The sequence below is a fragment of the Haemaphysalis longicornis genome, unplaced genomic scaffold (genome assembly GCF_048455015.1).
Source record: "Haemaphysalis longicornis isolate Haplotype H1 unplaced genomic scaffold, Haemaphysalis longicornis Haplotype H1 scaffold_1, whole genome shotgun sequence".
In the NCBI taxonomy this organism is placed as follows: domain Eukaryota; kingdom Metazoa; phylum Arthropoda; class Arachnida; order Ixodida; family Ixodidae; genus Haemaphysalis; species Haemaphysalis longicornis.
Genome location: NW_027526203.1, coordinates 197,702,535 through 197,715,045, shown reverse-complemented (window position 1 = coordinate 197,715,045; position 12,511 = coordinate 197,702,535). Strand labels below are relative to the sequence as shown.

The window sequence follows — 12,511 nt, the reverse complement described above, 5'->3', positions numbered from 1 at the left end:
CTTCACAGATGTGAACACACTGCAAGGCCTTTTCAAATTAATCATATAATCGCATGTAATCAGCCCCTTTCCTTTATTTTCAATTGATCCATTGATAAGTGAAAATAGGAAGCTGAGTGAGCAGAATTCTTTTATAAGCTGTGAGCAGGGGCTCAATTCTTTAAAATGACGGGCATCACTTTGAAGCAAAGCAATGTTGGCATACAAATGCATGCATTCCTCGGTTTGGTAGCCCTGCGGATGGTCGAGGAACAGGGTCCAGGGCCACCTCCAGGGCCACCTCCAAGCCCAAAACAATGCGCAACAGTGAGCGCCGCTTTGTGCGTCGTTAGAGAATTGAGCCCCAGGAGACAAAAATGCCCTTTGGAGATCCAGCACGATCTGCATACAAAATGTCACTTACCGTATCATATCTGAGAAAAGTGCATTATACAGCCTCACACCAGTGGCTCCAGTAGCACCTGAATCTGGGTACTCCTTCCGCATCCCAAACGATACACGATTTGCAAGGGACACGCATTGCTGCTCATTGCAAGTCGATAAAGTGGCAGTTGAGCCCTGCAATAAAAAAAAGGCCCACAATTCGCCGTCAAGGCTTACGTGCATTCAACATTGCAGAAAGGCAACTTGCCCACCAACCAGCTAATGCAGGAGGAAAAAGACCTCTGGCAAAAGACGCTAGGCCTCTGGTGTAACGTTTTTACGAACAACTAAGCTTGTCATAACACAAGAACGGGTGGTGCTCGGCGATGAGTAGAGTTATTAACTGGAACAATGGCACTGTTTCAGTCATGAGTGAGATTACAAAAATGGAAGGAAGGAGTACATCACACACTAAGGAGGATGAGATGGCATTCACGCCTAATGCCGTATCTTCCAAGATGGACAGATTGCCGTCTGACAAGGCCTCATGATGTTGCACAGAGTCATAAACGCAGTCACTTAAGGAGCCTTCATGAAAACAGTAGTTTAAGGCTGGTATGTTTGTTTCAGCGATGCAGAAACTTGTACCTGACTGCATATTTGTTCGATACCGCCATTTTTTTTTTTTTCATCTCTCTCTTTCTCATCGTAACAAGCATAAATTCACGTGCAGGTCACTTTTAGGAGCATTTCGACCGAAGTAGCACAAAGTCCTAAGCAACCGAAGCCCCAACGTATATCAGAAAATTTCTTTTTATGGCACATTTTTATTTGTAACCGCACTTTTCATTCTCGTCGCACGACTGCCCTTTCTCCTCTAGAAGAACTGTCAGTTCAGAAAGTTGGTATCGATTCATTCTGTTTTTAAACAGGGGCAAGATGACAAGAGAAGAAAAAAAAGGGTCACAGTACCTACTCTTCTACTCAAATCGCTAGCTCCGCATCATTGGCATCAAAACATTTCCCAGTAGTGAAGGGCTGAGTGCAGATTGCGCAGGGGGAAAAAAAAAGTAGCAATTTCCGCATGCATGCTAGGGAAGAAAAACTGACACAAAAAAAATTCCAAGCACGATTCGAATTACCACTACTGAGCGGATTGAGTTTCTGACTCTCTAGACCTCTTGGTCATGATGACGCACCCTGCTTTTGCCGAATGCCGCTACACGAAACTTTCCCTCAGCTTTTCATTGTGCACCACTGTGAACATGTTGCATTATACTGGGTCCGTTCGATTCAGCCTGCAGCTCTTGAACCAGTTCACAGCGGTGCAAAGCCAGTTCCGCCATCCTGAATAATCAGCGAAACTATCTAGTGACACCAGGCGGAACCAGACGTGCACTATTTTGGTCTGCTTCAGCACCTCCTCGGCAGGGAGTGTAGGCAAAGCCACGAACTCGTCCTGCACCCGTCAGCCCCACCGGTGAATCAAACGGTGCGGTTCAGGTGCCGCGACCTGCACCACTGAAGCGAACGGCAAAGTGCTGCACCACCTGAATTGGTTCACGTGGTGCAGGTAAAACAAATGGACCTACTATTGCTGGCTCAGAAACTGACCATTCGTTGAATAGCGCTTGTACACTAAGCTTCCCTCAAGCCCCCCCCCCCCTAATAGCTGATACCCAGCAACTGTGTTACTTAAGCCAGCAAATACAATCGCACATCTTCACTCGCTAGCAGACTGCGAGTCACCGTCGAAATAAAGTGTTTCGCGTACATTTGTTTCCCGGCTTAAGATAGAAACTTCAGTTGATTTTGATAAATTAACTTGAGTAACTCTTCTTCTGGCCTTAAAATGCCTTGTATTTTCTACGAGCGTGCCAGCCAGCAATGCATATGCAGCTTCCCTCAAGCGAAGTCAGCGACGCGCTGGAAGCCGAAATACGGATCGCATAAGTAGCGTGAAGAAGGGTCCTCCCCAGAAAGTATCGAGAGGTGGCCATATTGAGAACGTGGCTGGGGAGGGGCGGATTTAAGGATTTCAAATTTTCACCACAAAAATTGAACACCTCTAGTCAAATACCGAATATTGTGGTGCTGCAGCGCGGTGAAAAAATAAGAAAGCGGCATCGACTCAAAGATTTGCACGCAGCTGGCAATCTGAGACTTCAAAGCCAGTTGCTCAGATTCCTTTTCACGTAACCAGATGGAGGGAGGTGCGGCCCACTGTCACTAGCGCTGTTTTCGCACAGTGGCCGTTCCTACATCCTCAGGCCCACATTTCAGATGGGTGGGTCAGTGGGAGTGGTGGGCGGCCTACCAAAGGCAGTGGGCGGTGAAGCAGAGGAGTGGGGGGGATTTCCACTGCCGCCCACTGAGGGGAGAACCCTGGTGTGAAGTTATTTTCGCTTCGTTGACTTCACGAAGGTTATCGCGCTCTACAAAAAAACTGTATAGACACACATTCGTCGCGGCCCGAATCTTGTCAGGGCCACTGGTTTTCAGTCGGCGAGCCTGTCATGCTATGTCGACTTCGGCCGGTGTGTTCATGTCGTTGTCAGCATATTATTACAAAGCGATCTCGGGATTCAGTATACGAGTCGGTTATTGCCAGCGGTGTGTCGGCCTGGTGTGACTATGGCAATATGCAAAACAAAGCATTTATGCATGGTGCCGTGACGGACAGCTCCAGATCTGTTCACTCCCATTTCGGGTTTGGCGGTTGTTGACAGAAACAAAAATTTCCCCCCTCATGTTATGGTTTGCACAACAATCGCATTCGCAAAACGCACTGCATTCCGTTTGCTCAGTGGGGGCTGAACCCGCTCACATGCTTTCACTACACGGGCTCGGTGACAGCAGACAGCAGTGGCGGAGTCACCGTGGAGCTGACCCGACCGACCCCTGCCACATTGTTTCCGGCCTCCTCTGTCAGGGCCACGCGCATGCACAGTAGCATTGTGAAAGAGGCGGATTACAGATCCTAGGCACAAATAGTCGCCACAAGAGAGAAAGCCTGTGAACAAGCAGAAAAACATTAGGTGCACTGGCAGACTCAAAAGTAAGATGTTGCTACACCAACTTGGCAAGAGCATTCCTTTTGGCTCAATCATTTGATCTCTGACTGCCCCAAGCATTGCCTGAAGGCTTGAGCCACACGTTGGATGTTGAACGGTTAGAGTTCATAGCTTCGTTTAGCGCAAAATAGAGCAACCAGTGAGAGACCGAACGTGCACAAGCTCTGGTTGCCTGCGTTATTTTGCGCTAAACAAAACTACGAACACCGACACCACCCAGCCCAAACCCACACGCTACCATTAGAGTTCCCAGTAGTGTCCCTTTATCCAGGGACTTATCCTCATCAGGTTTGTGCTTTGTGCACCCTCACATGCACAAAGTTATACATACACTGCAGCCATGAACGCGCACTCTCGCCGCTACTGAAAATACACAGTTGCTTGCTAACCCGAGTCGTGAGATTAGGTTTCAATTGTGCCTTCAGTAAAAACAAGCCATTTTTTTTACCTCTACTTCAAACATTTTTTGGCCGTGGCTATGGCAGAAACTCATTAAGCTGCGCTAAGGAGGGACAAAAAGGAGTCCGTCATAAAATTAGCCTAAAAGGGATGGAACTACCTTTCAAGCTAAACTGGTTCAGGCTGGTACACGTTAACGGTATTTTATAGTTACTGCTACATGCCTGCCACGTTGCTAAGCATCGGCTACCAGCTTTGCCTACAGCCTAATTTTGTCGTCGTGATAGCTTTGTGGCTAATCCAATGCTTTTGGGTTTGTGCTTCCCGCCTGCGCACAGCTGATGCGCGAACTAGATACATAGGTGCCAATGGGGGTCCGGACAGTTTATCCAAGCCGTTTTATTGAACGCCATCTTATCGCAAACGTTTTATTGAAGCCGTTTTATCACAACTGTTTTTCCCGGCCTTTTTGTGTCACAAAATTTGCAGTATGTTTGTTAGTTTCCTCCATGCTATGTAATTTCCAAAGCTTGTCTCCACAGGGAGCTATTTAACAAAATTTGTAGTCTTTGTACTAGTTGTCTTATTTCCTGCGTGCTTTTGATTTTTGTCATGCGCAAGATTTGTCTCCACAATCTTTTTGTTCTGCTCATTGCGCAGGTGGTACTGCCATAACAAATCTTCTTGTCTCTAGTCCCCTCTCTGATCCGAAGCATATCACGGCATTGTGGTGTGCTAGAATGCCTCGATATGCTTTGTACATTTTTGTATACACCACTTTTGTGTCTACACACAATCTAATTATTTTGCCGCATATGTTCTACATAAGTAAGGTACTTCTTGGCGCTTGTGGGTCCAATGTCAAAACCCCTAACTGGAACGCTAGCAAAAGCCTTTCCCGATTTCTGCATTCCTAATTCTTAGTGGGCACTGAGTTTAGTGGCTAGGAGGTTACCAAGCCTTGTCCTACTGTTCTCGATGCATTGCTTAGAACGAGAAAAAAGTTAGTTACAAAAATAGTCACCATACTGCAGGTTCGTTCGTTTTCATCTGTCTCCCCCTCCTCGCACCCCAGCATGTCTGGGGTTTTTAGCCCATACTTCCTTATCTTTTTACCATAAGGCTTTTTACCTTTTTATCATAATAAGATCAAAATAGTAAACACAAAAAATAAAGAAATAATAAAGGTCTACTGATGCAGCGCCGTCACCCGATTACCTAGAAATAAAAACGTAAAATTGAAAAAAAAAAAAAAGAGAACGAGCAAACGAAATCTAAAATGGCCAGTGTGATTTAGCTGAACAAAGCACACAAAAAACCAACGAACTGCGCTGCCCGATCTGGCATGTTCCTCCAAGGCTACTAAGGAAACGTAAGGTTGGTAAATCAAAGGAGGGGCGTGAGAATGGTTATGTAGAGAATTATACGAAATCCTGTATTTTTTTATTTTAACATGATTTACAAAAAGGTGGGGCCCCAGCTTCGCTGTTCATCCAGTCTTCGCATTGCCAGTCCAAAGTTTCCGCAATTTTTTGTTTACTGACAAGGGACTCCGCCACATCACGAGTGGTCTTACCTGGAAAACCAGCACATTTTAAGAGCTGGTGTATGACTAGCGTTTTCACCGCGTATTTTTATATATTGTCCCGTCTTTCAAAGCCAGTCCAGTTGTCCAGTAGATAATTATACGAAATCCTGTATTTTTTTATTTCAACATGATTTACGAAAAACGTAAATTGTGACGGGATGGGCAATTGTCCAGTCGTCCTAGGTTACGAGTTTACCAAGTGCGAGATGGCCTATGACGACTTGCCCTATTGAGCTCACCTATGACGAGTTGGCTGTGACGAGTTCTCCTAGACTCCAACGCCTCTTTAGGGGCCTCACTTTCACTGTCGGAACCCCCCCTGTTCCATACATATAGCCCTAATATTTCCAAAGCTTTTGGCATGATATTTCTCCAGGTGCAAACAATGTGACCACATGGTCAGAGTACGAGTCGTGCGCAAACCACGGGACTAGAAAAATTGGGAAAGGACAAGACTGGATCACGTAATGATGAACCATGGCGCAAAGGATATATTTGGCAACACCAACCTAAATACACTGATACACATAGAAGGGATATAGCACACGGGGTTATGGTTGCTACTATAGTGACAAACTTTGTAATATAAAATAGAGGGTCATACATGCTTGAAGGCTATCAATGAAGACGCAAAAAAAATTAAAAAAAATTCCAATAAAACAAAGGTGATCGAAAACATGAGAAAGACGCGTCAACATATATAGGCAGGTTTTTGTATGTAATGCACGGCAGAGGCAATGTAGAATTAAGCTATCAGCAGGTTAAGCTAGTGCGATAACCAGTTAAACAAAATAAACCCAGAAAATTACAATGAAAGCCCCAAAACCACACTTCCGATAAAACGGGCATTTCTTCGATAAAATGGCGTTCGATGAAACGGCGTTCGATAAACTGTCTGGGAACCGTGCCAATGGCAAGCCAGTGACAATATGTAAATAGTGATCTCAGTGTTTAAATTTGACTACAGTGACTACACTGAATGCACTGACTACAGCCGATGCAACCTCGCTATGCATCAGGCTTTAATGAATGGCGACGAAGTGAATGCTTAGATCAGGCAACGACGCTAGCAGTTACATTAACTACAATCGTATGCCGTATGGGAGCATGCTAGCGCGTTTTCCCGCGTGCGGACAGCGTACAGGGGTAGTTGAACGATATATCGTGCAGTCCTGAAATTATTTCCGGCAAAACTAAAGTATACTTGCCGACCGCCGGAGACTGCGCTTGGCGCTATGAAGGTGCTCGTGAAACAGCAAGACATCGTTTCCGAACTCGAAACAGCGATGTCGAAACATCGCTTCAGCCGGTACAGGTGGACACTGGATAGCGATTACTTTCAGAAGAAAAAAAGGAAAAAACAGACGGTGAGCCCGCCGAACTAACTACTACGGACGTTGGTACTAGGCATGGTTATGCGCAAGAACAACACAGTACACGTGCGTTCGGCGTTCGCGCGTAAGCACGTCACTCTGGAAGCAGAACTAGGGCTCTTCGAGTATCAGTCCCGGACTCGTCGCGGACTGTCCGAGACACGACCGTGTCCACTTATATTTTACACTTTTATTACTTTCTTTTATAACAAAAAGATTCTTGGACTACCCGCGGACTATCCCTGGTGAGTCCGAGACTGATTATCGAAGAACACTACTAGGGGCCCTTCGGTTTGCTGTCCTAAACCAGTCCTGAACTGCCCAAATCTTTGAGCATTTTAAGGCATGTGCTCAAAATAAAAGTTTTTATAGTATTATCTAGCATTAAAAATTGTGTCTTGTAGTTTTTATTTTTATTTAGAAGTCTTTTATTCTTGTTTTTTGTTTTATATCTCGGGCAGTCCGAAAACAGTTCTTGTGGAATAAAGGCAGCGTCTTCTGCCACGCGCGTGGCACCAGCCACGCCCCCCTGGCAACGGCTGCTGCCACGCGTGACGTCATAATGACGTCATAACATTAATAATTGTCAATATTTTGTGTAGTGTAGTCCGAAATACACTTTTTTTTTATTTGTAGTACAAAATAACGCACCATTGAACTGCTAAAACTTTTCTAAACAAACACTTTTTGTTCTTGCGGGAGCAGCCGGCGATGCTGCTGCTGCTGCCAGCTGCCGTATCGCGTACATGCGCGTATCCGAAAGCGTTACGAAGCTCCGATTTTCTCGGGCCGACAACGTAGATAAACCGAAGTTCATATTGTTAGAAGCACTATCTGAAAACGTGAGAAAGTTGCTTGCGATTATGTATTGCGTGGGGACCCAGCCAGCCTTTCCAGACCGCAGCAAAATAGCCGCTCTCGAGAAATGTTGACCCGTGACCGCTTGGTTATGCTTGGTGTACGCCGATGGTACCTGCGTACAGTTTCAGCGTACGTGACGACGTCGCACAGCCGACTGGCCCCGTTCGAACAAGCTACGTTCCACACAAGAAAAGACACCGTCCGAGCGTAATTCTGTGAACCTTCCGACGCATGTCGGCGCGGCGGCATCTGCTATCAACAGTTTGCACCACGGCAAGTTTGCACCACGACCTGAAATCGCGGTGTGTGTTCTCGAAATGAAGACAACTTGGCAGCGCCAAAAGATAATCGGAATGTACAGTGCCTAGGATGAAGGGTAGTGGCGGCAACTGTTTTTTACTAGGCACATGTGCGCATTACAATTACAGACAATTGCGCCAAGAATAGGAAAGGTAATCTTTGGTGTCCCCACACATGTACCACGTATGTACCACTACAGTAGATCTCCTCTTCTGAAATATTCGCAAGGAAAACTTCCGAAAGTCGGGAAGTTCTTATTTTCTAGTGGGCGAAATTGTAGCTTAAAATTTGTTTTACACCCACGATACGTTTTATGAGCAGAAAAGTCTTGTGAGCATGCGCCACAAGCATCATAATTGCGTGATATTCAGCGCTTAAAAAGATTTCCTAGTAGAAACCAAAGATTTCGTAGTAGAATACATGATTCTACGACAGTTTAGGACCTGCGACCTTCAAAAGGTAGACTAGCTAGACGCTTCATCGCATAGCCACTGCACTGGTATAACTTTCACGTCTCACTGTACCGTGGTGTACGCTATGTTGGCCAGACTTGACTGTGTCCCTCATGCAAAGGAAGTTAATTCAGGACACCCAGACAATAGGGTCAGAGAAGAGGCTGTACAGACGGTAATAGGAAGGGTGTACGCTTGGCCGGCCATCATGTCTAATACACCTACATGCACTCCAGCATATGAAAACCTATGGGTTCTGCACAGGCTCAATGAGCAACGTCAAAGAGAATCTAATCTTAAGATGTGCCTGGAACGTGAAAGCATCTACGGATTGTTTGTGTAAACAGGTATAAGCAGCGAGCATGCTGCAAATGTAATTGATAGGCAAACGTCAAGGCTGTCATGGGGCGAATTTAACAAAAATAAATGGTGAAAAAGATCCCAATTTAAAACCACACTGATGTTATATGTGCATGCACTATAAACACAGTCATCAGTATGTTAACTGTACGTAAACACTCAAGTGATATGATCAAACGGAACTAGAGGCCCCACTACAATCGCCCAGTTATGTTTCTTTGCAGTGGAATAGGTCGGTATCTGTTAGTCGCACAAACAAGATTCTCTGATGGCATGGAGAAATAGCTGGAAAGTGGCTATGGAGCTCCAGCTGCTTTACACATTTTCTGTAATACTGTTATTTGTTTGAAGTTTGCAATAAAATTGATGTCATTTGTTAGTCCTTTTAATTAACGAAACTTTTCGTGGCCACAAAACAGTGGTCGATGAACAAATGCTCACTTTCTTTGGTGGCTTGTAACGATTCACTAGAATTTCACATGGCCAACCCAAGGAATACATGGCTCGTACACTGCAGGGTAGTGCTAGTCTCCAAAAACATTTGACAGGATAACTGGAAACTAGCGCGGCCCACACGCTCCATAGGTGGAAACCAGTAGGCCACCCACACAGTGCCATAAAACAGCTAATGAATGGAGTGAGTCTCTGCTAAATATTAGGCAGGTTCAAAGGGTAGGTTCGCATTGATAGATTTTATGCCATCGTTCACTGTGCGTAGATTAACTATTTAACGGGCACAATAGTCATTTTTGTTATTTCGGACAGTTCTTGAAGGGTTGCCTAAATGTTCTTTAACAAAACAAAAAGTGAAAGCTCTCAGTTAGGGATTTTAAAAACATTGTTTAGCTTCTCCAGCAATTGTCCCAGCCTGAAGGAACTCTGCTGATAGTTGGTGCCGACTGTCGTCCTCGCTTGCTAGCTCCCTGACCAAGCACATGAATGCAGTGACTAAGAAAGATGGTGACCAAAGTGAGAAGAGAAGGCGGATCTCGTACAACAGCCCTTGATCATCTAAACACCAGAAAAAAACGCTGATGACTCACAGGCCACGACTAGGACGTTAAAATACCTTTTGACATACATTTACAGGGCATTTACAACCTTTTATAAAAAAAAATCTTATGATTACACACAGTCCCTCCATAGAAAGGTTTGTTTCAGACAAGGTCGTTGAAATTTGTTATTAGTAACAACATAAACTCACCATTGGTCCCTTTCATTCAGCACACTTACCGGCTTCGGTTTAAAAACCCTGCTGTTTCTATTTCACATATAAATGAACTGCTTATGCAATATTCTCTTATTTACCTATGTTCGAAGTAAACTGTGTTATACCGTAAAATGTGATGTGCCGAGTGCATGCAGGTGTGACATTCTTCAATCTGACATGCAGCACATGAAGCTCAGTGCTGATAAACTTAAATCAGGGAAAATAAAGCTTCCCATGTTGCTTCTTTATTTTTGTAACTATTCTCTCTACCAAATACCTTGGTGATAACTCGACTAAGCTCACCTTTACCCTAGGCCTTTATAATTATTTTGCTCTGCAATAATACATTATCAGCTGGAGCATGCCTGCTGAATTCAGGCCCCAACCACGCTTTGCTATTTCACATTTGCAGCTGTATGAAATGTTGCTCTTTAGGTTTTGCCAATGATTTCCAACAGGCCACTTCACTAGTGTCAAAACCATTTTATACCTTTAATTGCTATTTATAGCAAACAGTATTATATCATTTTTCATAACACATTTTGTTGTAACCTCATTCAATGATTTTGTTACACCGCCAGCCTGGTTCATAAATCTTTGCATGAACATGCCCATCTTGCAGCTAATCTGCAGTAACAGACACCACACATTTTGGCTTTCCAGCGTAGCTTTGGTGTCCGCAAAAAGGAATGTTTTTCTTGGCTCGTCTGCACCGCTTTGTAGAAAAAGATCACTTGCTGGTTTGGCTTTCCCGCAGGACTCTAGTGTAGTGCAAGAGAGTATTGCTTGCTTATTCCTTTTTTGTTGAGGTTTTAATGCTGCATCTTCCAGAAGAACCCTGGCATTTTGTTTAGAAATGGCGCTTCACAGCACAAACAGTGCACAGAAAGTAGAGCTACTCACTTTTTGCATAGACACGGAAGTTTGGCAGATCACTTGTCATTGACAAGCGTTTGATTTCTGGCTTAAGGTGCAATGCTGGGATAGTTTACTAGTTGGGGGGAAAAAACACAGCGGTGATAAACGGTACTGAAGTACTGGAAAGGTGCCGTGACCAACATGGTTTCTATGTGTTGGCAGCTTTTTGGTCCAGTGTTTTTCATGAATATTTGCCAGGGGGCCTTAACATGGCCTGCTTTTGTGTAACAAAAATGTCAACAGTGAAGCACTTATCAATGCTCACATGCTGCTCATTGATACCAGAGCAAAAGTATGTTCAGCAGTCATTTTATTGTTAAAGCCACCCATGATCCATACACCTTCCAGCTGTACTGCAACTTTCACAAACACCGACAGACATTCACATCCACGCACGTGGCCTTGGCTCCAGTTCTTGCACAAGGTATTAAGAACTACTCTCGGGAGTGGGCAATGCCACGCTTGACACCAACCTTTACCCCGAAGTTGTACTTGATAAACTATTTTTTAAGCCTGTTGGCTTAAAGGATTGTCTAAGTGCCCGTTTTGTGGAAGAAAAAGAAACAGCTAATGGGCACACAACACACAACCCGTGAATGTGTTTTCTAGCAGCTGGCTTCTGACGAGACTTGCATCATTGTGAACGAAATGTGGGCCATTTTATAATGCCCCTTAGCACTAAGTAAATTCACTTAAGCAATTTTACAAAACAGTTTACACAGTGCGGAGTTAAAAAGCAATAGAATGTGAAACGTCCCCTCACAATTGGAAACTCTTCCTGTTCACTACCCCAAAGGCTTGTACAGTAGACGCTTAAGCACGCTTCACCAGTTGCGAATACAAGCATTAGTGTCAAGTTGAACTCCGCAGAGTGCTTGGGATGGGCATATAGATGTCACAGCCACTTGGAATTTGTGCATAGACTGCAAGCCTCCGAGATAAGCTCTCATCATCATTAGCCTATCCTGCTGAGTGAATGAAAGTATTGTGGCTGGTTATGTTCAATTCCAACCAAGCCAAACACAAGAGTAAAGAAGGAACGAGCCTATCAAAATACATACTCAAAGCAGATGCAGGAGGAAGTTTTGTTGCCTAACCAGGTTAGAGGAGGCGAAAGGTACTGGAGCAAAGGAAAGGGAAATAAAAGCCAAGCAGTAATTTTAAGCCTTGCCTATCATTTCATTAAGTTGAAAGCACAATGGTACTCTAAGCAACAAATCTGAGCATAGATGAACAATAACTGAACTGTCACTTGTTAACCTTATGCACACCATACTTTTAAAGGACTATTAGCAGAAGTTCCAAACTTGGCTCACACGGCGATCTTATCGGCTGCACTTCTCCCATGCTTGCACAGTTGGAGCTTGAGCCTCCTTGCACAAGAAGCCAGCCAGTCAGCGAATGGTCTCAGTGGTATCTTGAGTAGATATCTTTGGACGGGCAGTTGGGCTCCCCCCACGGAAGTGAAGCTGCGCTCCCTGCACGGATTCTGCAGCGCCGCGTGCACAGATCGTTTCTGCAGAATAGTCAGCTGGATACATTTCTCGGCGATAGTACTACTGCCCCGGGGGAAAAATTGCAGAAGCTACATGCGAGGTCGGATTGCGTTCGAT

The 12,511-nt window shown here is 44.7% G+C and overlaps 1 protein-coding gene across 2 annotated transcripts in view; it reads right to left on the bottom strand.

The window, feature by feature from the left end:
* The window catches only part of LOC144141093 (uncharacterized), a 55,507-nt gene extending 48,481 nt beyond the window's left edge, over positions 1-7,026 (bottom strand). The window contains exons 1-2 of one of the 2 annotated variants that reach the window (XM_077672627.1): positions 6,633-7,026; positions 404-558 (exon numbers count right to left, since the gene is read on the bottom strand). In XM_077672627.1, coding sequence (XP_077528753.1) covers positions 404-558; positions 6,633-6,722 — 245 coding nt within the window. In that variant the 5' untranslated portion in view covers positions 6,723-7,026. The remainder of the gene's footprint in view (positions 1-403; positions 559-6,632) is intronic. The other variant, XM_077672619.1, reaches the window with a different exon arrangement.
* Between the last annotated feature and the right edge of the window lie 5,485 nt (positions 7,027-12,511).